Source organism: Muntiacus reevesi, chromosome 8, assembly GCF_963930625.1.
Source record: "Muntiacus reevesi chromosome 8, mMunRee1.1, whole genome shotgun sequence".
NCBI lineage: Eukaryota > Metazoa > Chordata > Mammalia > Artiodactyla > Cervidae > Muntiacus > Muntiacus reevesi.
The window spans coordinates 61,101,158-61,127,700 of NC_089256.1; the positions used below are offsets into that span (position 1 = coordinate 61,101,158).

General features: G+C 43.1%; 1 protein-coding gene across 3 annotated transcripts in view; it reads left to right on the plus strand.

The window, feature by feature from the left end:
• ABCC5 (ATP binding cassette subfamily C member 5) overlaps positions 1-24,586 on the plus strand; it is a 78,157-nt gene extending 53,571 nt beyond the window's left edge. For all 3 annotated transcript variants that reach the window (XM_065943404.1, XM_065943405.1, XM_065943406.1), the window contains 10 exons: positions 80-233; positions 325-453; positions 2,181-2,367; positions 4,056-4,145; positions 6,313-6,502; positions 11,398-11,557; positions 19,046-19,124; positions 20,186-20,299; positions 21,890-22,054; positions 23,127-24,586. In XM_065943404.1, the coding sequence (XP_065799476.1) occupies positions 80-233; positions 325-453; positions 2,181-2,367; positions 4,056-4,145; positions 6,313-6,502; positions 11,398-11,557; positions 19,046-19,124; positions 20,186-20,299; positions 21,890-22,054; positions 23,127-23,228 (1,370 nt within the window). In that variant the 3' untranslated portion in view covers positions 23,229-24,586. The remainder of the gene's footprint in view (positions 1-79; positions 234-324; positions 454-2,180; positions 2,368-4,055; positions 4,146-6,312; positions 6,503-11,397; positions 11,558-19,045; positions 19,125-20,185; positions 20,300-21,889; positions 22,055-23,126) is intronic.
• Positions 24,587-26,543: the final 1,957 nt, after the last annotated feature.

Sequence of the window (26,543 nt, forward strand, 5' to 3'; positions counted from 1 at the left end):
AGCCTCTTTTTGTTTTTTAAAAATTCTGGCTGTTTGTGGATCCCAGCATCTGACACGTGTTCCTTTACCATTTCCCCAGTCGACGTGCGCCTGCCGTTCCAGGCCGAGATGTTCATTCAGAACGTCATCTTGGTGTTCTTCTGTGTTGGAATGATTGCGGGAGTTTTCCCGTGGTTCCTCGTGGCAGTGGGGCCCCTTGTCATCCTCTTTTCAATTCTGCACATTGTCTCCAGGTAAACAGGAAGTCTTTGTGTCTTTCAGTACAAAGGGTGAAGCCAGAGTTGCCTGTCCACCCCTCTGACACAGAACTCTTTCTATCTCCAGGGTCCTGATCCGAGAACTAAAGCGTCTGGATAATATCACACAGTCACCTTTCCTTTCCCACATCACATCCAGCATACAGGGCCTTGCCACCATCCACGCCTACAACAAAGGGCAGGAATTTCTACACAGGTTAGTTCTGTGGGGGCCAGAGAGCTCATCAGGGAGCCAGCATCTCAGCATTTAATGAGAGTTTAAGAAGCCTTTCAAAGTCAGAATTGGGGATTATAAAGCTCATTACTAACAGTATTAGTGATTTAATGATCTCTGCTGATTAAGATTCACTTGCTTGGTGGAACTCCCTTCTGAGAAAATGGGAAGACAAAAACAGATTTGAAGTCTTTATTAGCTTTCGGTTCTGGATGGCTATATTTGATAGAGTTTTGCTCCTTTTTTTTTTCTTGAAAAAGTAAGATATTCATAGACAATAGATTGACATTTTATTTAGCTGTTAATATTGTTTGTGTGAGAAATTTCTGTACTTATATAGTCATTGTGGAGATTTATGTTAACTAGAGGTTGAACTAGACTAAATGTCCTTCAGTAGAAGACTGGTTAAATAGGCTGTGGTGTCCCCGTATAATGGAATATTGTGTGACCCCTAAAAAGAATGAGACTGCTTCCTAGGTACTGATGTGGAATGATTTCCAAGTTAAATTAGATGAAAGAGCAAGATACAGATGTGCATGTATAGTTTGCTCCCTTTAAATATGTGTCTGTAACATTTAAAATATCTGAAAGAACACACAGGAAACTAATAGCTGCCACTGGACAGTAGAAGTGAATAGCTGGAGGAGGGCAGGAGAAAGACTGACTTTTCGTGGTAAAACCTTTTGTACCTTGTGAATGTTCTGTCTTATAGAGTATGTAGTTCATTCTAAAAATTAAGTAATTAACATTAAAAAGTAACTCTAGCATAGGAAGGTTTGGTTAAATAATTCTGAAAAATGTATCCTAACCTCAAGCAAAAATAAAGGAAAATATGTTGACTGTGTACATGTGTAGGTATGTACCCACATAAACAGGAGGGCATTGGAAAAAATACTGGGAGGAAATGCAGCAGAATATGGATTCTAGTTTTAGCTGAGTGGTGAGAGTACTGGAATTTTACATTTCCTTTTTTTTTTATTGTGTTTCCTAAATTTTCTCTAAAGTGCACATATCTTCTTATAAGGAGGAAAGAGATTTTCTTTAAGACAAAGTATCTTTGCCTACCCAGGCCTCCCACTCTGGAGTTCTAGTTTTGTGTGACCCCAGACCCTCAGGTGGGGTGAGAGCTGCTCTCTAGGACCCCGGATGACAGAGGGTCTCCCTCCTGCAGTGACAAAGGTTGTCTCAGTCCTTCTGTTCTGGTTTAACTCACTCACTGCTTCTGGTGCTTTGCTCCATGGCCTTGGGAAACCAGTCTGTCAGCAGACCATTTCCACGTTCTCGTATTCAGTCCAAGAGTCTTTTTCCTGCTGTTGTGCCAATTCTCCAGTTTGCATTTGTAACCTCTCTTTCCTCAAGAAAATGACCGCTGACCTAAAACAATTCTCTAAAGCTTAAACAGCCTCTTTATTTGGTCTTCTTCCCTTCTGCTTTCCCTGTGCTGTTGAAGTAGATATGTTTTTCCTAGTATCTTGAATATGTTTCTTTCAAAGGGTAAAACTAGAAACCCCCCATGTCTTCCTGTGTGTGGAGCCTGGAATACTCTGCACTCCTTAAGTTTCCATATCACTCTCCTGGTTACAAGCAGTAGTGGTGTTATACTTTAGTATTAGCCCTCTACCCAGAACTCACCAGTGCTTTCGCATCCTCCATGACTAGGGTTGTGTGGCACTTTATTTACTTTATTAGGTGTTCTGTCTTCCTCACAGGTACCAGGAGCTACTGGATAACAACCAGAGCCCTTTCTTCCTGTTCACTTGTGCGATGCGGTGGCTGGCAGTGCGGCTGGACCTCATCAGCATTGCCCTGATCACCACCACTGGGCTGATGATTGTTCTCATGCACGGGCAGATTCCCCCGGCCTACGCAGGGCTTGCCATCTCCTATGCTGTGCAGGTTAGTCTTTGGGATGAGGGCACTGTCTTTCTCATACGTTGGCCTAGGAGAGGCCTGGCAGGTGGCTCTACCCTAAGCTATTGTTTTACCTTTGGCTCCTAGAGCTTCTCCCCATCTGCTTTGGCAGTAGCACTGTGGACTGGTACACAGTCAGCCCTCCACATCCCTGAGTTCTGCATCCGTAGAGTCAACCAACTGCAGATCAAAGATTTTTGGGAGGGGAAATTCCAGACAATTCCGAAAACTGAATTTACTATAGATGTACAACTATTTATGTAGCACTCTGTATTTATAGCTATTTACCAAGTCTTTACATTGCATTAGGTATTATAAGTAATCTAGAGATGACTTAAAGGATACAGGAGGATGTCTGTAGGTTGTAGGCAATTACTAGTCCATTTTATATAAGGGACTTGAGCATCCTTGGATTTTTGACAGAATCCTGAAACCAATTCCCCACGAATGCTAAAGGTTGACTTTATGGGAATAAAGGGATTTAACTCTGTTGCATGTGTTTATGAAGTAGGTGCTGTTTTTTCTTAAATAAACAGATTTTGAAAATTGTTTTTTAATTGTAGGTTTGTATCTTCACTACTCTTTCTTCTCTGGCCTCTTCCTAGTCTTCTAAGAAATACATATCCTCAGTCTACTACTTATGTGTGTTTTATTTTCAGGCCCCAAATTTTCCCAATACTGTTACATACATAAACATTTTTAGTTCCTAGGGATGGTTGAAGATCTTCAAATAGCTCAAAGAACAACTGGGAACTTAGCACTGACTAGATAGTTAAAGATGATAAAGAATTGTTACTAACTTTTTCCAGATGTGGCAATGGTTTTCAAGGAGACTTTATATTTTAGAGAGATAGAAGCTGAAGTATTTGTGGATAAGACTTAGGCTATATGAGATTTGATTCCAGATATATGAAAGGATGGGGTGGTATGGATGAAACAATGCTGGTTGTAAGTTGGTAATTTTTTTAAGGTGAATGTCTGATATGTGGGAGCCCGTTATACTGTCCTCTCTATTCTTGTATATGTTTGACATTTTTCTATATTGGAAAGATAAAAATAAGTGGCCAGAGGAAACCTAAGAAGAGATCTATATCTTTACAGATACTCAAAGGGATTTGTCCATATCTTGCAGACTTAACTTGATTCTTGAAGGGCTGGAGTTGAGGGGTGGGAGAAATCTGTGTTATATATACTCTGTTTCAGAGTACTCAGTCTGGGGTACACAGACTGGGGCTCTGCGTTCAGTTTTGGCCCAGCCTCGTTTCTCTTGACCTTCCTGGAAGCATTTTCACTGCTGCTCACAGGTTGATACAGTCTCCATTTATTGTGGCTGCTATATCCAGGTATAGGTACAATTATGAAGCCCAGAAGTTATTCAGCTACAGCTGAATTTCGGGAAATGTAAAAACAGACAGAAAGCCTTTAGGTATAGAAAAGTTAGTGCCAGTACTGTAGTGCCACCTGGATTCACTGAGAGTTGCAGTTGACTGGGGACTATTAGGCATTGTCTTAAACACTTAAAGAATGATCTGGTCCCTAAAGCCAGCTACTGTCTATCTACAGTTAGTTCTCACAATTGAGTTGTGATCCCTTAGATGAAGGAGGTTTGCTGGCATCCCCTTGGTGTATATTAATAATAAATTCTCTCTTGGATTGTTGTTTTCCATGATCAGTTGACAGGGCTGTTCCAGTTTACTGTCAGACTGGCATCGGAGACAGAAGCTCGCTTCACCTCAGTGGAGAGGATCAACCACTATATCAAGGTCAGGCTCCTACCGGCCTTCTGCTGCAATCTGACTTTTCATGCAGCAGTTTTACCCTTTTACTGCCTGGAATGAATGTCCCAGGAAGATGCTTGTTTTCTCTGCCTCATCTTGTCCCACAGGAGAGGCAGCAATCTCTCCAGTATGCATGGAATGCAAAAGAGAATATCATAAGATTTTCTAAGTATATTTGTGAATTGTGTCTGATACAGAGCTCACATTCATCAGCTAATTTCCAAAGTGTTCCTAACCTCATTAATTCAGTTAAGCAGACTAATGTAATATTTTCCTTATACTATTTAAAACCAGCTGTTATTTCAAGTCTTAGTCTAGTTCATTTGGTTCTTAACCAGGGATGGCCATCAGAATCTCATACGGAACTTGAGGCAAAGACTAACATGGGCCTCATCTCTAAAGATTCTGATACAATAGGTTTGGGATAGAACCCAGACTTCTGGAGTTTCAAAGGCTCCATGCCTAATTCCATACTGTGTTCACAGTTCAGAAACCAATTAACTGTATTGGTACTGAGATGATCCAGCTCTTCCCACCTTCCCCCAGGAACCCCTGTAATCCTGCAGTGGGACAGTATCTTCCTCCTAGTTCAAACTCTGAAAACAATTTTCTGTAGAGAGAAGCAGAGTCCTGAGTAGTTAACATTCTCACGTTGAACTCATTTCTCAGGAGTTACCTATTTTGCAAATTGCCCAGAGACTTTATCTTCATTCATATCATTATTTACATGGGCAGAATACATTTCAACTTCCAACTATAATGTTGACTTAGAAACACTGTTTTGAAGAACTACCCTTTCACTGAGAACTAATATGTTATGTAACTGCCTTTTCTAGCAGAGACATGTCCCACTGATTTGTTTTGGCAATGAAACTGATCAGTTGTAGAATATTTCTTAAACTTATAAATGATTATTATCAGAAAGAATGGCAGATAGCTAACTGATCAGTTCAGTTCAGTTCAGTCGCTCAGTCGTGTCTGACTCTGCGACCCTGTGAATCACAGCATGCCAGGCCTCCCTGTCCATCACCAACTCCTAGAGTTTATTCAAACTCATGTCCATTGAGTCAGTGATGCCATCCAGCTATCTCATCCTCTGTCGTCCTCTTCTCCTCCTGCCCCCAATCCCTCCCAGCATCAGGGTCTTTTCCAATGAGTCAACTCATCTCATGAGGTGGCCAAAGTATTGGAGTTTCAGCTATCTGATAAACCTGCTAATAGCCGTTTATGTTTATACATGAGCCTCTTGACTGGGTGCTCTGGTCTGTGGGCAGTTTGTGAGTGTTACATGTTGTGTTTGATTTAGTATCACTATTGGTGTGGGTCTCTTGCTGGAAAGGTCAGGGTGATGGTCAGCCATGGTACAGAGCGTACTTTGCACAAATCAATACATTCCTGAGAACTGGTTCCCTGCTACCCATCCACAACCTTGAAGCCTGTCCCAACACAAAGCTTTAGACTTGAGTCCCTATCCCAACCCACCAGAGCACTGCATTCTTTGACCTTTACTTCCCTGTGAGGCTATAGGCTCCATGACTAATCACCAGAGAGTTTTAAAAACATGGGGAGATGTGACTATAGATGACCAAAATTACCCAGTAATTATTATTAAACCCAGCATTTTTAAGCTGGAATGGATTTCTAAAATCATCTAATCCTGTCCCTAGAGTTTACAGATGAGAAATTAAGACAAAGATTGAAGAATTGGTGTATCCAGTTCACACAGCTATTAGTGGTAGAGTTGGGATTAGTGTCTGAGTCTCCTGGTTTAACTGAGATGGCTTAGGATGCTGGGCTCTCATTAAATGTTCCATGAATGCTAGTTTTGCTCCTTTGGGTTTAGGCCATTGGTTTTCAAATGATGGAACCCTGTTTCAAGGGGAATGTTTTCAAAGAATTCCACTAAAATCTGCTGTGGCTGAAGAGGGATAGAAGGCCATTGTAAACTGCCAAGGGTAGAGGCAATTGTTCTCTGTCTCTCTCTAGTTTATTGGTGATGAGTGTTTACTGCCAGGGACTCTTTCACAGCAAGGAAACAGGGCAGCAGCTGTCTCTGTTGTTGCTATGGGTATCCTGGTCTTACTTCTGTGACAGCCTTGCAGCTACCCTAGAATCTGTGGTCAGTCTGAACTGGCCTTTTCTGTCTCCCCAGACTCTATCTTTGGAAGCACCTGCCAGAATTAAGAATAAGGCTCCCTCCCCTGACTGGCCCCAGGAAGGAGAGATCACCTTTGAGAATGCAGAGATGAGGTACCAAGAAAATCTTCCTCTGGTCTTGAAGAAAGTGTCCTTCACCATCAAACCCAAGGAGAAGATTGGCATCGTGGGTCGAACAGGATCAGGTAAGGATCACCTCTCTGAAGAAACGTTTAAATCAACCAGAGTCAAGTTTAAGGCCCATGATTTGCTGTTTATTGAGTATCACTCTATCTCTTCAAACCAGATTCCTGTTAGATGTGTAATTAGCATCTCAGGTCTCTGAAACCACTTTTTGAAGTTTATTTTCAACACTGCTTCAAAACATTTAATATTTTTTTCTAATCATCAAAGTATACATTCTCAATGCAGAGCACTTGAAACGTGTCAGTTCAGTTCAGTTCAGTTGCTCAGTCATGTTCGACATTTTGCAGCCCCATGGACTGCATCACACCAGGCCTCCTTGTCCATCGCCAGGTCCCAGAGCTTGTTCAAACTCATGTCCATCGAGTCAGTGATGCCATCCAACCATCTCATTCTCTGTCATCCCCTTCTCCTCCTGCCTTCAATCTTTCCTAGCATCAGGGTCTTTTCCAGTGAGTCAGTTCTTCACCTCAGGTGGTCAAAGTATTGGGGCTTCAGCTTCAACATCAGTCCTTTCAATGAATATTCAGGACTGATTTCCTTTAGGATTGACTGTTTGATCTCTTTGCAGTCCAAGAGACTCTCAAGAGTCTTCTCCAATACCACAGTTCAAAAGCATCAATTCTTTGGTACTCATCTTTCTTGTGGTCCAACTCTCATATCTCATCTCCATCCATGACTACTAGAAAAACCATAGCTTTGACAAGACGGACCTTTGTTGGCAAAGTAATGTTTCTGCTTTTCAATATGCTGTCCAGGTTTCTCATAGATTTTCTTCCAAGGAGCAAGCGTCTTAATTTCATGTCTGCAGTCACCATCTGCAGAGATTTTGGAGCCCAAGAAAATAAAGTCTGTTACTGCTTCCATTCTTTCCCCATCTATGTGCCATGAAGCTATGGGCCCAGATGCCATGATCATAATTTTTTGAATGTTGAGTTTTAAACCAGCTTTTTCACTCTCCTCTTTCACTTTCATCAAGAGGCTCTTCAGTTCCTCTTCACTTTCTGCCATAAGGGTGGTGTCATCTGCATATCTGAGGTTATTGATATTTCTCCTGGCAATCTTGATTCCAGCTTGTGCTTCATCCAGCCCAGCATTTTGCATTATGTACTCTGCATATAAGTTAAATAAGCAGAGTGACAGTATACAGCCTTGATGCACTCTTTCCTAATTTGGAACCAGTCGGTTGTTCCACGTCCAGTTCTAACTGTTGCTTCTTGACCTGCATACAGATTTCTCAGGAGGCAGGTCAGGTGGTCTGGTATTTCCATCTCTTGAAGAATTTTCCACATTTTGTTGTGATCCACACAGTTAAAGGCTTTGGCATAGTCAATAAAGCAGAAGTAGATATATTTCTGGAAACATATAGCAAAGTACAAAAGGTGAAAGGTACCCATTACTCCACTACCTAGAGATAATTAACTACTAGTATTTTGGTGGATATCTTATTAGGCTATCAACAAATGTATTTTACAAAAATGTGGTACTTTTACACACACTGTTTCATGGCCTATTTATAAAATTACTACATATTTTCCATGTCAATTAATATTCTATGACATGCTTTCTATGTAATATGACATAAAATTCTGTTTTATGGATGTACCATAATTTATATTAACCCAGATCCAATTGAAGGGCAGTGAGTTGTTGTCAATTTTTCGCTTTTAAGAATAGCACCACAGTAACATCCTTATTTCTATGAAGTCAAAATATACAAAAAGCTTAAGGTCTTTGTAATGTGTTACAAGTATAGTCTCATATTTATTAGAAGGCAACATAGCTCTAAATAAGGAATCTATGTTCCTTTGAAGATGGAAATTAAAAAAAAAGACAAATTGTTTTCTTGATCTGACATCAGTTGTAAATAAATAGAGAATAGGCCATCATTTTAGGCATTTTAGTTCCCTACTATTCTTAGAAGTGTGTTTCTTTCTCTCTTTCTTTCCTGAATAACATTTCAAGATTGAGTCTTGTCTTCTTTCACTAACCTGTTCACCCTTGTGTAAGAGTTTTCTCTGAGTCACTTCTCTTGAGCCAGAAAGCTCAAGATTGCTTTCTGATTGCTCTGCTCCCTTGGCATCAAAACTCCTTTAGCTTTTTTTTCCTAAAAAGTTAAAAAAAAGTCTTTTCTAGCCAATTTACTTTAAAGAATGTGGTAAGCAGAAAAGAAAAGGCTATTTCCTGCTCCCTCATTGAAGGCATTATTTCATGTCAAAACAAGATACGGCCTCTAGGTTTTTACACTGGAGAGAGAATGTCCAGCCATGAGGGTGACTGTACCCATGGCTCTTACTTCGCCCTCTCCCACAGATTCCCTCTGCTGCATTGGCCCCCTAGGGGTGCACTGCTCCCCTGAAACCTCTGGCCTCCCTTCTTGTGATGTCTTTTTAATACAGTAAGACAGATCAGCATTTTTGCCAAGACTTTATTAAAGTATAAGCAGATGAGAAATAAACAAAAATAAAATAATTCTAAATAGCCTGACTTACAAAGTCTAAACTATAATCCTAATGAGGTTCTTTTAAGACTGTGACATAGGTCCTGAATCTCTGCCGTGGTTATAACCACTGTGAGGACATCATTGCTTTTTTTACCAGCACATTCCATCTGTGCAAAGGTAGTCTAGATTCAGATCTTTTGTTAAAACAGAACAACTTAACCTATTTATTTGAGCACCATTCCTTCCTTTGAGCACCATTTATTTGAGCATCTTAAATCTTGAACCACTGCCTTGGCACTGAAGGGGGCCCTTCACCTCCTCCCTTCTACCTGGGTAAAAGACCACTAGCCAGATCCCCCAGTCCTGAAAAAGCTACTCCCAGGAGGAAAGGCTCCTTGAGAACTGTTCTGCTACATGGACTCAGGTTTCCCAACTTGCAGATGGACATGAAGATCCCTGCCATAGGGAGATGGACAGTCAGGGTTCCCAGAGATTGTTTGACAGGGGTCTGATCTAGACATCAGGTCTGGGGCTACAGACACTGGGGCAAAACAGATATTTGTATCCTCACTGACCTCTCAGGAGACAGTCAGGAGGCTGCCATGAGAAGTCTTTCAGAACATGGAGGCAGAGCAGGGAAGGAGGGTCTAGAACCAGAAAACTAGGACTTCACTGGCAGTCCAGTGGTTAAGACTCTGGCTTCCAATGCAGGGGGTATAGGTTTGATCCCTGATCGGGGAGCTAAGATCCTGTATGCCTCAGGGTATGGCCAAAAAATTTAAAAAAAAAATTTTTTTTAAGTTAATAAATAGATAAATAAATCAAAATAGTTTAAAAAAGGTTTTCTGTTGTTTTTTTTGTTTGTTTGTTTTTTTAAAGACAACCAGGAAAACTGCTCAAACAGCTAAAAACCCATAGTTCTGCATCTAAATTGTGGGTCTGACTTGCAGAAAGATAGGACTATGTCGAACTTTTTTTTTTTTTTTTTATGGGGGAAGAGCACTGAGCTTTTTAAATATATGTGTAAATATTTAACAAAGTAGTTTCAGTTCTCAGAATCTGTTTCAAGAAAATTTTCTGAGGTAGGAGCAGTCTGAGTGATGACAAGGTTACCATTGCATTATTCTGCTGCTGCTGTTTGGTCACTAAGTCATGTCCGACTCTTTGCAACCCCATGGTCTGTAGCCTGCCAGGTTCCTCTGTCCATAGGATTTGCCCAGCAAGAATACTGGAGTGGGTTGTCATTTCATTCTCCAGGGGATTTTCCTGACCCAGGGATCAAACTTGGCAGGCAGATTCTTTACCACTGAGCCACTTAGGAAGCCCTATAGCATTATTCTAGTAAGTTTTAATTAAACTACATGTGCAATGTTAGAGGACTGGTTAAATAAGAGTACAGCCACATAGTGGAAATTATTGCAGCCACCAAAACTTTTATCTCAAAAAGGTAGTAATATAATTGAGTGCTTGCTATGTAATTTTAAGTGGAAAAGATAATTACAATATTTCTCTGGTATCATCTCAACTCTTAAGGAAACAAGCTAAAAGGAAATGTGCCTCCCCCACCAAAAAAAAAAGCAGGACTTTCCTGGTGGTGCAGTGGCTGCTACTCTGTACTCCTAGTGCAGGCAGGGGTCCTGGGTCTAATCCCTGGTCAAGGAACTAGACTCCACATGCAGCAACTTAAAAAAAAGATCCCACAACTAAGACCCACTGTAGCCAAATAAATAAATAGATATGTACATACATAATTTTTTTTTAAGGCAGTAGTGAGATTATGGGAAATTGATGTTAGCTGCTTGAATTATTTATATCGTTTTTTAAATGACGAGTCAATTATGAAAGGCTATTATGCCTATCACTGTGATCCTGAACTTGCTATTTTATCTCCCAGACCTGCTTTTCTACATTTTCCTATCATGGTAGAGAATCTACAGTCACTCATTTTCTCAAATCCAAAACTCCTTTCCTGGTGTGTTTAGCCTAGAACTTCTCCCTTCCCTAGCTTCGTGGCAGTAAAAGGCCTTGTCCTGTTTTTCTCTGCTGAGGTAAGGGGACAGAAGAGGGATAACAGCTTGTCCTCTGACTTGCCTCAAGCTCCTAACTCTTGGTTCTTGCCTGAGAAGCATTAAACCCTGTGTATCTGTGCCTAAGGTGAAAAGGAGAAGTTTTTCCATTTTACTCTCAGGATAGTGTAACAGTCCCTCCCACTCCTTCTCAGGCTGCAGTATGTTGTATAAGTGTATATGCTTGGTAGCTCCAGAGAGTTCCTGGTTTTTTGTTTTTGTTTTTCTGGCTATCACTTTCTACATTATCTGAGTTATCTACATTATCCATCGAAATAATGATTGAATAGAAATAGAAAATTAGATGATGTTGCTCTGAGAAGAAGCCAGTTTTGTCTTCCCAGAATTTGCCAATCGAATGACTCTAGCCTGTCTTCTGACTCATCAGGGAAGTCCTCTCTGGGCATGGCCCTCTTCCGCCTGGTGGAGTTGTGTGGAGGCTGCATCAAGATTGATGGAGTGAGAATCAGTGACATTGGCCTTGCTGACCTCCGGAGCAAGCTCTCCATTATTCCCCAGGAGCCGGTGCTGTTCAGCGGTACTGTCAGGTGAGACCTCAGCACCAGGCGCTTCGTGCCGTGTTGCAGGCCAGGTGAGCGGGATAGAGCCCCACCGGGGACTGAGATCTAGTGGCCTCTGGTGCGGCACTTTCCCAACACCATGCACTCCCTGTTGCAGGAAGAGCAGTTCCACAGTACGAGTCACCTCATTAATTAAGCAGGACCCCAGGGCCCTGCAGGGGTGGTAAGAAGACAGAGAGATCTGGACTCTCTGTCTTCAGACAAGTTACTTAGCCACTCCTAAGCTTGTTTCCTCCTCCATGAAATGGGGATGTTACTAACATCTGTTGTTGTGATGATTGAATGAATTTGTACAGAGTTTATAGAAGTGTGGAGGCTGGCAGAGGGTGAGCATTCTGTGCATGGAAGCAGCTACCATCATGCCTCGCTGTCCTCTCTCCTAGGGACACTCAAGAGCTGCAGTTCTCTCGATGGTTTTCAGGCATTATTACTACTCATGGTTTCTCATTTTCTAGTATCTTCCGCAGACTTTTGGTTCTTGCTCTGGAATGATGCCCCTCTCTGAAATCTGCTAGATTGCCAAAGAAAACATTTCTTCTCTTGACCTGTTATAACAGTAACTAATAAGGAAATACGTTTAACCCCAGTGTCTTTTCCTGTACTTTATCAGGCGAGCCTGAAGCTTTTGCCTCCTAAAAACAGTGGGTTTCCATAATTTGTGTCCATTTCTATTTAAGTTGACTCTCTAAATAAAAATAGCTTCAACCATATAGTTGACCTAGATAGCATTTCTTTTTTTAAAATCACTGTAAAAATGATATTGCCATTTCCTCTTTACTTTGTAGCAGTTTCCAAGAAAGGGTACCAATTTAATTTCAATTTCAAATAACCACAGTGTTCAGAATTGTCTTTAAAACAGACTTGTCCCCCCATCCCCTACCACTTTTAGAAATGGCATTTGAACTCACTGATTTGAGGAGGTTTGGTAGATAAACTGAATTCTTACCTACATTTATGTGGGGTCAGTACTCTTGGATGTGTTTATTTGGACATTTCTCTAAAACACTAGTGAATTTGTATAGTACGAACTGGCTCTGTTGATGATGATAAGTGAAAGTGTTAGTCACTCAGTCATGTCTGACTCTTTGCAACCCCATGGACTTCTTCAGGCAAGGATACTGAATTGGGTTGCCATTCCCTTCTCCAGGGGATCTTTCCCACCCAGGGATTGAACCCTGGTCTCCCAAATTGCAGGTAGTTTTGATGATGATAAATCGTTTCATTTGGGTAAGTAAATAATGAGGTCAAACAAACAGCATCAAAGAGAATTAGAATTTATTGAAGACTTAAGTCTAAAGAAATTGAGAGATATTACCAAATCTGCTCTTCCTTCCTGTAAATCTCTCTATTTTTAGGTGCCACGGGAATGCCTTTGAGAATAAAATTGGCCTAATGATTTTTGGCTCAGGACAAAAAAAACATATTTTAAAATCACCATTTAGAAGAGAACTAGAAAGTAAGACATGTTATAGACTTCCCATGAATATGCTGCTACCAAGAAGTATCAGTGCTCATTTCACATTTTTACAGTACTTCATTTAGGTCTGTGACTCAGCTTCTGGAGTTAACGGTTAAGAATTGACCTGCTGGCTGCTATTTGTGGAACATTGTGGAAGCACAGCCTTTGTTAGAGTTGGGGGCGTTTGTTATCAGCTCCAGAGATGTGTTGCCACCTGATGGACAGGCTCAGTGGCTGGGGTGCAGCTGCCTGTGTTTTTAGTCATTGAGCTTGGAGCACTGTTTAGTCAGTCAGCTGTGCAAACCTAGGAAATCATATAAGTTTCATTTTCTGCTCGCTGGAATTTTGACTTTAAGTCAGTGGTAGACACTGAGGACAAATTCAATCCCAGACATTCTACCTTTCTTTTATCCTCTCAAGTTTCTCATAGAATCCAAAGAATATCCAGCGTTTGGTATTCTTTTGCTGTTCTTAGAAAATTAGAAGACCTGTAATGAGTTTCCCAAGGCAAGAGCAAACTAGATCATCTGCTCCCTCAGCTGCCTCCTAGAGACTCCAAATTTGGGAACTGTATCTCCACCGCCATTAACCAGCATTGGGGGTGGGTACATCTCCTGAAGATTCCAGTTTGCAGTTAAAGTGTAAAATATAAAAAACCAAAGATGAAAATACACTTTGGGCAACATAGGACTCCAGGACTTCTGACTGTTAAAAATAACCTTCATTATCAGATTTTCTTTCTGTCCATCCACCCAGCTAAGTACTTGATGCAGTGGATACATAACTTTGCTTGCTTTCATTTTTGTGGGTCAGACCAGGACCATCTGGCCACTGTAATGAGGATGTGTTTTTGTTTTTTTCATTCTTGATTGAGTTCCCTGTTGAGATCAGTCTGATCTGCCTTAATGTGTAGGTATACCACCTGCTGGGGCTTCCCCAATGGCTCAAGCAGTAAAGAATCCGCCTGCAATGCAGGAGACAAAGGTTCAATCCCTGGGTAGGAAAGATCCCCTGGAGAAGGAAATGGCAACCCATTCCAGTATTCTTACCTGGAGAATACCATGGACAGAGGAGCCTGGCGGGCCATAGTCCATGGGGTGGCAGAGAGTCAGAAATGACTGAGAGACTAAACAACAACACCTGCTGGTGCACGTAAATATTCCCTATATATCTGGAACCCGTGGCTTAGTCTTGGGGGCTCCTTCGGCTGGTGTGATGGGCCTGGGCGAGGTTGAAGGTCAAGCCCATCCACGTGTCTGCTGAGTCTGATGGGGCAGCTGCTCAGTGAGCAGGGTCCGCACTCTGGTTTGCTTCCTGCTTGTCTAGTAGACATATCTGATGAATTTACTGGATGTGTTTGTGTGCTAGGAATGCTGGAGCAGTGTACCACAAACTGGGTAGTTTAAAACCACAGAACCTGACTCTCACAGTTCTGGGGCTAGAAGGATGACATCAATTGTCATCAGGGCCGTACTCTGAAGCCTGTAGGGTCCTTCCTTGCCTCCACTACATTTCAGTGGTTTGCCAACAATCTCTGGTGTGCTTGGCTTGTAGATTCATCATTCCAGTCTTTGCCTTTGTTGTCACATGGGTCCTCTCCCTGTCTCTGTCTTTATGTAGCCCTCTCTCTTCTAAGGACATCAGTCCTAGATTGAGAGTCTATCCTACTTTACTACTCCAGGCTGACCTCATCTCACCTAATACCATCTACACTGATTTATTTCCAGATAAAATCACATTCTTAGGTACTGAGGATTAAATTTCAGCATATCTTTTTGGGGGATACTCTTCAACCCATGATGCTAGGCATCAATGTACAATATTAACATTTCTTTGGGACTTCCCTGGCAGTCCTGTGGTTAGGACTCCTCACTGTCTGTGCCGAGGGCCCCAGTTCGATCCCTGGCTTGGGAAACCCCACAAGCCTCACAGCGAAAAGAGAGAGAGAATACTTCCTACACTAATTCTAGAGAAACTATCTGCACATTCCTTTCCTGGAAACCAATATTATGGACCCTTCAATCTTGAACATATATTTATTGAGGTCTTAAAGGACTCAACTCAGCAGAATTGGGAAGAATCTAAACAAGTGGTAAAATCTAAAGCCTAAAATTATGCAGTCCTTCAGGAAGATATAGAGAAAGGGAAGATTTGAGCAGTAGGTGACGGACCAAACCAGAAATCCAAAAAGTGAGGTGTCAAACCATCGGTGGCAGTTTATCAAGTTATTGGTGCTGGGAATTCCAGCCTTAGGTAAACACAAATTTTCTACAGGCAAACAAATCACAGTAGTAGAGACTGGGCAGTGTTCTGAGACCCAAAAGGCAGATATTCATATTCAGGGAGCTTGGAGATAAAACCAGGGCAAGGTGGGGCCTCAAACCTTAGGAGCCTGAGCAGGCTGTCAGGCTAGACCTGGGTACATGGAGACACAATAGGAATTGACCTAGCAGAGCTGGCTAACAGGTAGATTCTAACTCAAGAAGAGGTTCTGCTGGCTCTAAATGGGAACTACAGTCAGAGCAGGAGCCAGATCCAAAGCAACCGGGTGCTAAACCACAGACCCTATTGCCTGAGGAAGAGTTGACTCTCTGTAATGGGCATAGGCCACTCTTCAACATGCAGTCCTGTGGGGCAGGTGTATAGAGAACACAGTGCAGGGTGAGGAGCAGGAGACCAGGCAAAGCATGGTGTTTGATCAGGTGCTTTAAACATAACCCCTGTTTAAATCCAATCATGAGTTCCCATGGGAGTAGGTACCCCTTCTAGGATGATGAGGACTTCTGGACCACCACAAAAGTCCTGGAACTTTGTTTTGTGGGTTTAAGTCTTTATTGAATTTGTTACCATATTGCTTCTGTTTTGTGTTTGTTTGTTTGTTTTTTTGGCTGTGAGGCATGCGGGATCTATGCCCTCTGCGTTGGAAGGCAAAATCTTAACCACTGGACCACCAGGGAAGTGTCCCTTGTTTTGTTTTAAAAAAGAGCTCTGAGCGTTTTGGTTCAAAACTAAGAACCCTACTATGATCCCCAGGGTTAAGAATTCTGCTATAAAAGTATGAGGAAGTCCATGTTAGACTACACAAATAGGAGAGAGAATATTTTATTATGAAAACTTGCATTGCTATCTGGATAAATGTCTCTCAGAGCATTGTCTTGCTAATCTTGCCTCATGGGAATTCCCACCAGTCTGTTTTGAATCAGGGGGAAATGATTAACCTTTTATCCCCCAGTCTTGGGATGGAGAACACGTGTTTGAGTCTCTCCCTGATCTGTGGTATATCAGTACAAAGTTCCCCTAAAAAGGGGATTGGAAAGGAGAGCCATAGACACAGATTTCATCAACCCCAATGCATGTGCAGACTCCAGAGTGTTAGAGGGACAGGGACAATCAGGTGCTTTCAGCATCTTTCAGTTTTGTCTTTTTTATTAGAAATGGGTGAGATTCTACTTTGACTTAGCCTGTGGTCTGCCATTTCAGTTTTAGGTTATCAACAAATTGGACCACCTTCTTTAACTGAGGGGGTTCTTCCTGGATGACATGCCTGCAGAGATCAGCCTTCCCCATCTAGACTTGCCATGGGTAGGACTTCATTGGAACTATTTCAGATCCTGGTGTTCAGGATCATGGGATTATTGTGTCCACTTGGGAAATGTGCTGAATATAAGAGTCAAAACCACCAAACAGTGTAACCAGGCATTTAAAGTGACCATGTCCCTGGTCAGTTTAATAGCTACCAGCTATCAAATGTCTACCATGTTCCAGGTGCTGTATCTACACATCTCTAATATTCACAGCAACCTACCAGGTCATGTCATGTCACTTTCTCCCCATTGGATAGGTGAGGAGACTGAGGAGTGACTTGTCCAAGGTCATGCAGATGGTAAGAGGCAGAGTAGGGATCAAGCCCAGTTGGCTCTTACTCTTACAAAAAATATTAGACAGTATACCTGAGCTACAACAGTGAATAAGATCCAGACAGGGATTCTAATCCAATGGAGGAACGAGACAAATGAAACAGTGACGTGTGCCATCATAAGGGTGAGCAGGGGGAACCCCCAATCCAGGCCTGAAGGGCCAGAAGACACGTCCTGAAGACACCAGCTAAGTTGAGAGCTGAAGGTTGAAAAATAATCATAGGCCAGGAACAGGAACAATGTAATAATAATGCAGTAATAGTAGCTCTCACATACACACTGCCAGGGCTGCAGCAGGTGCTTCTGTAAGTGCTTTACATACATGAATTGTAGTTCCCACAATTGCGTTTTGAGGAGGTGCTCTTTTCTTTTTTTGGTTGCACTGGGTCTTCATTGCTGCACATGGGCTTTCTCTAGTTGCAGAGAGTGGGGGCTAGTATTTGTTTAGGTGTGCAGGCTTCTCATTATAGTGGCTTCTCTTGTTGCAAAGCACAGGCTGTAGGTGCACAGGTTACAGTAGTTGCAGCACTTGGACTCAGTGATTGTTGCGTATAGGCTTAGTTGCTCTGAGGCATGTGGAATCTTCCCAGACCAGGGATCGAACCCATGTCCCTCTTGGCAGACAGATTCTTATCTACTGTGCCACCAGCGAAGTCCAAAGAGCTGCTCTTTTATCCCTGTCTTACACTTAAGGAAACTGAGGTATAGAGAAGTTAGGCTAACTTGGCCAGTGTCACACAGTTGTCACTGATAGAAGCTGTGAAGGAATCTAGCAGTCTGGCTCCAGAGTCCTTGCTTTTTACCAGTGCCTCTCACGTCAGAAGGTGGGGAGTGATCTCGTGTTCTAAGTGGTAGGAAGCACATGTGTGACGGGACACGAGAGAGTGGGACTGTTTAGTGAGTCTCCCAGGAGTCCAGAGATGGCATGTACCAGCCCACACTCTCCTCTCGGGTAGAATTCTTCAGTAATGACCTGCTTGTGTTTGCATGCCCTGGATTAGTCACCCCAGACATGGAGACGAGTGTGGATCAGAGCTAGAGTTCTCCCAAAGGTTTTTCTATTTCCCACACCTCAAGTGTAATTTATGAGCAAAGCAAATTATGCTTAATATCTCTAAGATTACTGGACCCACAAATGTGATGTTTAGATTGAGACCAGACACCCAAAATTAATTCTACAGCCCACCTTCCACCCAATATCTGTTTCTTCCCACCTGTTCACCTCATCCTCCACGACAAAGAGCTTCTTCTCCTGTCTTTAACACTTTAAGAGCTATCTAGTCCTGTTGTTTTGGTGTCAATCTTAATGTCCTTGAAGTGGATACTGTTGGTACATTAAGCAAGAACCGTTCCCAAACTGGGTTTTGGTGCCAGTGAAATCCTTCCTCTTGAGCCCCTCTCTGCTCAGCTTTGTTCCTTGTTCTCCTGCAGGATCGGCTCTTTTCCTGGTCAGCTAGCTATTGAGACCCCTGCCCAGTGACAGGGCTCTCACCCTGGTGCAGCAAGAAGAGAGAGGGCATTTCTCCGAGTTTATACATATAAAAGATGTATTTTAATATGCATATGCGTAGAAAGAAATCTAGAAAGATATATGCCAAAATACTAACAGTGTTTGTTTAAAGGGTCTGATAAGTGATTGAACATATATTGATTTTAGGGAACTCTCAGGTGGTCCAGTGGTTAATACTCTGCACTTTCGGTGCAGGGGACATGGGTTTGATCCCTGGTCAGGGGATTAAGATCCCACATGCTAAGATCCTATATACATATATATATATATATATATATATATATATATATATATATATATGGGTTGTTGTTTTTTTACTTTTTATGTCTATTTCTTAATTTTTCTATAAATAACTTGTATCATTTACATAATAATAATAATGCAGTTTTGTAAAGAAGAAAGGGAGGCTCATTCCTGTGACAGGCAGGTGGCAGCACTCCCATCTCAGCCTCCACCTGTGGCTGTCAGGGTCTGAGCCCCACTGTTTAAACCTTTACCACAGTCAGCCTGTGCAGGGTGGTTGCTTATGTTTTGGATCCCTGAGAAATTCCTGTTATGTTTCTCATTAGATCAAATTTGGATCCCTTCAACCAGTACACTGAAGACCAGATCTGGGATGCCCTAGAAAGGACACACATGAAAGAATGTGTAAGTAAAGAACTGAGGGAGAACTTTGCTAGAATTTCAAGGGTGGAAACTTGGTGATGCCATGGTCATTTCCCAGCGAGCTCTGGCTGCCTCTGTCCAGCTGGGCCTTTCCTGCCACCTCCAGGATGTCTGTGGAGGAGCACTTCAGAGCAGGGCTTCCCAGACATTTCACAATGGGTATAAAAGTCGGTATTTCCCTATCCTCACTTCCCCTCTCTTATTCCCTCCCATGGTCATATTTCCCTTTTTATTGTATCATCCACTGATTGAGAAGATATTAATGACAACCACTCAGAGTTCAGTAATGCTTTTAAATCAAGTTCTATTTTATTAATCATAACAGTACAACATCCTTTTGAAGCATGTATATATGTGCAAAAGATTTATCACTTCTTGAGTCCACAGAAAGCATGCAATATGCATATGAACCTCTCAGAGTAACTCAGCAGGCCCCCTCCAGGGGCCCCGAACTAAGATTAGCCCTGGCCTGGAGTGGGGTCTCTTGTGCTCCTGCACACCAGCCCAGGATCTCCTGCCCACCAGCCCAGGATCTCCTGCCCAAATTCAACTAAGTCAGCTCTGCCTTCATGACCTTTCTATTGGGCTTCTTCAAACAATTTCATTTGAAGAACAGGTTCTATAGTTTATAGGAAGAAAAGTTTGACAGCCATGGGTCTACAGCTTTGGCCTTCAGAAAGAGTGTAGTTTTATTTACCCCATCTCTCATTGCATGACCATATTTTCAGGACCAAAAATGACAGGATTTCAGGACATAAAAATATTGGAATTTCTGGGACATTTTGATGACATGAAAGTAATAGATAGTTTAGTTGAAATATGGAATGGCTTAGAAAATGTGGTCCTGCTACATGATCATCGCACCTGTATGTTCTTTCTAGGTCAGCCAGATTCTTGGCTAATGATTCTTTCATCTGTTTAAGAATAATTTATTTTTGCCACTGGGTTTCTAACAAAATTTAGCTTTGTTTTCTTTCTTTCAAAATTTAGGGTTTTTTTTTTTTTTCTTTAACCCTTCTAATCTCTATTTCCTTTCTCCCTAGATTGCTCAGCTACCTCTGAAACTTGAATCTGAAGTGATGGAGAATGGGGATAACTTCTCAGTGGGGGAACGGCAGCTCATGTGCATAGCTAGAGCCTTACTCCGTCACTGTAAGGTAAGGCAGTCTGGTGGGTGGCCGAGGAGGGGGTCAGCAGAAGCACAGGAAGATGGAGGAATAGCCATTGCCTGTGGCATAAGGTCCAAAGGCATTCTTGTCTCTGAGCCCAGTGGCACTTTTTTTTTTCTTGGTTGCACTGAATCTTTGTCGCTGGGCTTGGGTGTGGGCTTCTCATTGTGGTGGCTTAAAACTCAACATTCAAAAAACTAAGCTCATGGCATCTGGCCCCATCACTTCATGGAAAATAGATGGGGAAACGATGGAAACAGTGACAGACTTTATTTTCTTGGGCTACAAAATCACTGCAGATGGTGACTGCAGTCATGAAGTTAAAAGACGCCTGCTCCTTGGAAAGAAAGCTATGACAAACCTAGACAGCATATTAAAAAACAGAGACATCACTTTGCCGACAAAGGTCCGTCTAGTCAAAGCTATGGTTTTTCTAGTAGTCATGTATGGATGTGAGAGTTGGACCATAAAGAAGGCTGAGCACTGAAGAATTGATGCTTTTGAACTGTGGTGTTGGAGAAGACTCTTGAGAGTCCCTTGGGCCGCAAGGAGATCTAACCAGTCCATCCTAAAGGAAATCAGTCCTGAATATTCATTGGAAGGACTGATGCCGAAGCTGAAGCTCCAGTACTTTGGCCACCTGATATGAAGAACTGACTCATTGAAAAAGACCCTGATGCTGGGAAAGATTGAAGGCAGGAGGAGAAGAGGACAACAGAGGATGAGATGGTTGGATGGCATCACTGACTCAATGGACATGAGTTTGAGCAAGCTTCGAGAGTTGGTGATGGACAGGGAAGTCTGGCGTGCTGCAGTACATGGAGTTGCAGAGAGAAGGACATGACTGAGTGATTGAACAACAACCCTATTGAGCTGGGACTCCAGGGCTCACAGGCTTCAGTAGTTGCAGCTCCTGGGCTCTAGAGCACAAGCTCAATAGTTGTGGCACTTGGGCTTAGTTGCTGTGTGGCATCTTCCTGGACCAGGGATTGAACCCATGTCTGCTGTGTTGGCAGGTGGATTCTTTACAACTGAGCCACCAGGGAAGTCACTCAGTGGCACTTTTTTTAAGAGAATGACGAGAGATGTTTAACCTTGACACAATTTGGGTATATGGATATTTCGTTTGCTTTTTTGTTTTTATTTTTAATGGCCTCGAGCCTTCAGTTTCCAGGGGCACCTTGTTTCTGTCCTGTGAGTAGTTGTAGTATTGGAAGCCATAGACATAAGAGATTTTAAAACTGTAAGACATGTCCAGATCATCAGATACAGTTCCCTCATGATAAAACTGGAAAAGGGAAGTTCAGAAAAATCACTGTTCAGAGTCACAGAGCAAGTGAGGCAAGTAGTTTGTTAGATCAGTATTTCCTGTATTTGTGGAAATCAAGGCAAACATATAAATTTGAAGTTATATCAGTTCTAAACAAAACAGTATTTTTAAATTTGTGTGTACCTATTTAGAAAAAAACAATGTATGATATAAAATTCAAATCCTAAAACACATTTTGGTGAAACCTAGATTAACTAGAACGCTTAAGGAATTGGTTGGATCCCTCTTTCTCCTCTCTTCCCCGGCAGATTCTGATTCTAGATGAAGCCACAGCTGCCATGGACACCGAGACAGACTTACTGATCCAAGAGACCATCCGAGAAGCGTTCGCTGACTGCACCATGCTGACGATTGCCCATCGCCTACACACAGTCCTAGGCTCTGATAGGATTATGGTGCTGGCCCAGGGGCAGGTACTGAGCCCCCAAGGGATCTTGGTTTGGCACGTGGCCTTGTATGGGAGGAGAACTGGCCCCTGGCAGGATTGGGCTGATGGCCCTGGTAGCATTCAGATAAGCAGCCATAGTGACTCCAGCCTGGTTCCTTTTGCATGGGATGCAGCCCTCCCAATCAAGAGATTGAGTCTGGAGCATGCCTGTTGGGTTCTCATTATGCTTTGCTACCCATTCTTTTGTTGCTTATCAACAGTAACACTTTGACTTAGGTCAGAGAGCACGTGTACCTTGTAGTTCAGTCACAGGGGTTTTCCAAAGCTGTTGAGACCAGCCACCACACGTCTGCTTTTTGCAGTCAGGTAGTGGTGCCAAATTTCTTGCTGCTCCCAGCTTTCCCACATACTGGCCCCCAGGCTTTTTCATTTCCTGCTATTTCCTTGCAGTGCTATTGGCTATAAACCACCTTGGGTCCCCTAAGCGTTCCCACCTCTGTGTTTACTCATACATTTCCATCTACCTAAAATGCCCTTTCCTCTGCTCGCTCTCCCATGTGGACCTGCTTAAACCCTGCCTATCCCATAAGAGAGCCAGTGTCTGCCTCCCCCCCTTACTGTACAGGGTGTCTGCTCTGGCACCCAACCTCATACCATCACATGGCCAGCCCCCAGGAAGACACTTTGTCCTATGCCTGTCTCTATTGGACAGGATAGCCTTTCCTAGGAGCATCACAGGAGATGTCCTGTTATCACTCCTTGGCCAGAGTCCAATCACATACCTTTGCCCTGCAGCAAGGGAGCCTGGGGGAGTGAGTATGTAGCCTCTGTCTGGGAGACAGGTTCTGCCAGCACACTGTTCTGTTTTCTACTGCAGTGTGATTTCTGGTGACTGCCTAGTAGTCCATCATGGGAATGGATAATTGACTGAGTTGAAGAGAGAGAACCCAGGTGGGCGTGGCAGAGCTAGCCAAATTGCCACCTTGATTCCATCTTCAGGGGGCTTGGGGCTTTTCCCCCCTTCCTGAGCAGTGGATCCTGTAAGACACCCCGAGTGTCCCCGAGTCACCTTCTGATGCTGTCTCCTTCCTCTACAGGTGGTGGAATTCGACACCCCATCGGTCCTTCTTTCCAACGACAGCTCCCGGTTCTACGCCATGTTTGCTGCTGCAGAGAACAAGATCGCCGTCAAGGGCTAACTCCCCCAGTACTGCCCACGTCTCTTTTCTTTGGAGCATTGCCATTCCCTGCCTGGGGCGGGCCCCTCACCGCATCCTCCTGCCGAAACCTTGCCTTTCCCGATTTTATCTTTCGCACAGCAGTTCAGGATTGGCTTGTGTGTTTCACTTTTAGGGAGAGTCCTATTTTGATTATTGTATTTATTCCATATTCATGTAAACAAAATTTAGTTTTCGTTCTTAATTGCACTCTAAAAGGTTCAGGGAACCGTTATTATATATGTATCAGAGGCCTATAATGAAGCTTTATACGTGTAGCTATATCTATATATAATTCTGTACATAGCCTATATTTCCAGTGAAAATGTAAGCTGTTTATTTTATATTAAAATAAGCACTGTGCTAAGAACAGTGCAGATTCCTTTCTATCATTTTTGTACAGTCTGCTGCACTAGAGGTCTGGTTTTGCTATTAGACTATAGGAAGGTAGTGTGCGTTCTTCCCCAGCTGGCTGTTTCACGGTGCCAGGATTTCTGGGTGTCCAAAAGGAAGGAGTGTAGCAGTAGCCGGCCCTCCAGCGGCCCCCCTGCTGCCTTCCCAGCAGCCACCCTGGGGTGGGGCAGAGCGGGGGCCACCGGAAGCCGCGCAGAGCACCGTGAATTCTCAGGGCTCCTGCTTTCTGTCCTGTTGTCACCTCACTGTTTCTGTTGGGAGAGCAGTGGGTCAAAGTCCCAGACCCCTCTCCTCCCTCCACCGGGAACGAGAATCACAGAACCTTCCTCGGCAAAGGGGGAGTGTCCCTCCTGCCTTCCTCTTTACTGCTGTTGCTTCTCAGCAAGCATTGAGTCTGCTCCAAGTGTCCCACTGCCTCAGGTTCCCAACGCTGGCCAACGCACAGAGCTCTCTGGCTCCTTGAAACCATTGGTTCCAAGCCCCGGAGCCCACTGCTGCTTGGCCCAATGGTCCTTCTTCATTTGCCTGGCCCCACACCCCCACAGTTCAGTGACAGGGTTCAGGATTTTGTGGGTCTGTTTTCCTTTCTTCCTGCGGTTGCCGCAGAGTCTCTTCCTCTCTCCAAAGTCCGCGACTTTAAGCAGCTCTTGCTAATCAGTGTCTCACACTGGTGTAGAAGTTTTTGTACTGTAAAGAGACCTACCTCAGGTTGCTGATTGCCGTGTGGTTTGGTGTGTTCCCGCCAACCTTGATTGTGCCGTGGGGCCAGTAGCTCAGGTGGGCGTGGTCACTGCTGTCATCTGTTGAATGGTCAGCATTGCATGTCGTGACCAACTAGACATTCTGTCGCCTTAGCATGTTTGCTGAACACCTTGTGGAAGCAAAAATCTGAAAAAGTGAATAAAATTATTTTGGATTTTCTAAAACTCTTGGTGTGGAAAATAATTCTCTGGGAGGGGAATAAGCTGTCTTTGAGTGGCTTTGGAGTCACGGAAACTTGGATCTGAATATCCAGCAGTGAAGTGACAGAGGGGAGGGACCAGTAGTGGAGCTGGTTGGTTGCACGGGATATGGAGTACACCTTGCCTTGATTCACTATGGTGGGCCAAAGTCCTTGCAGCCTGTGTCCTGGGCATGGTCACCAAATCAAGCTCCTGTGCTGCTAATAAGAGTTGGAAGTGGGAAGGGTTGTAGTGAGATCGATGGTTGTGGAGAAATATGTTTTAAATGAACAGTTTCTTGAGGGTTCTCAGCAATCCAAACAATGTAATTGCTCTTTCTGCCAATTCATTCAGATTAACTTATTGAGAATTAAGTGCCCATTCAGAAGGGTACTCATTCTAACATTTCTCAATATGTCATGTTGTATGCAGAAAGCTTTTAAACTATTTTGTATCAGTTCTGCTGAGTCATCAATAACCTCAGATATGCAGATAACACCACCTCTTATGGCAAAAAGCAAAGAGGAATTAAAGAGCCTCTTGAAAGTGAAAGAGGAGAGTGAAAAAGCTGGCTTAAAACTCAACATTCAAAAAATGAAGATCACGGCATTCGGTCCCATCACTTCATGGCAAATAGATGGGGAAACGATGAAAACAGTGACAGACTTTATTTTCTTGGGCTACAAAATCACTGCAGATGGTGAGTGCAGCCACAAAATTAAAAGATGCTTGCTCCTTGGGAAAAAAATCTTTAAGAAACCTAGACAGCATATAAAAAGCAGAGACATTACTTTGCCAACAAAGGTCCATCTTGTCAAAGCTATGGTTTTTCCAGGAGTCATGTATGGATGTAAGAGTTAGACCACAAGAAAGCTGAGCACTGAAGAATTAATGCTTTTGAACTGTGGTGTTGGAGAAGACTCTTGAGAGAGTCCTTTGGACTGCAAAGAGATCAAACCAGTCAGTCCTAAAGGAAATCAGTCCTGAATACTCATTGGAAAGACTGATGCTGAAGCTGAAGTTGCAATACTTTGGCCACCTGATGTGAAGAACTGACTCATTGGAAAAGACCCTGATGCTGGGAAAGATTGAAGGCAGGAGGAGAAGGGGATGACAGAGGATGAGATGGTTGGATGGCATCACTGACTTGATGGACATGAATTTGAGCAAGCTCTGGGAATTGGTGATGGACAGGAAAGTCTGGTGTGCTGTGATCCATGGGGTCACAAAGAGTCACACATGATTGAGCAACTGAACAGCCCCTAACCCAGGTCCTCAGCTCCTCAAGCTGGGATTACATTGGAAGAACCTCCCAAATATCTAACTACCTGCAGGATTTTCCTGATCCATCCTGACTTGTACTCTGACTCAATCTGTCACTGATGTTAATCACATGCTCACCTTTTCAGTCTAATTTCACACAGCTCCCCTGTTTCAAGCATACAATTTCCTTCATCTGTGTTCAATTTGGGTCTTTCAGGCTCTTCACAGCCACTCATGGGCATTATTGAGGTCTCCATCCATCCAACTGGCTCCATCTAAGTCACCTTCTGCATGTCCTTTCCCATTGCTCTTGTCTGCTGACTTTCATCTGGTGTGACAGGAATAACTGACTGCAGGCACTGGGAGGACCACCCATCACCTCCCATGGATGACCATAGGAACTTGGACATGCTGCTCTTCCTGCCTGAATCTCAGCTTCTTCCTCAGAAAAACTGGGAGCATAATGTCTATCTTATCTTCCAGGAAAAAACCATTGAGAAATGTTTTGCAAGCATACCACATTCTTTAGTTATCTCTGTGCTTGTGTCCACACCATAGAGACATATCCTCCATGATATCATGAACTCCGTGTTGCAAAGAGTCAGACATGACTGAGTGACTGAACTGAACTGCTGAGCCATCAGAAATCATAACTTAAACCCAGCCCTTTTTATAAACT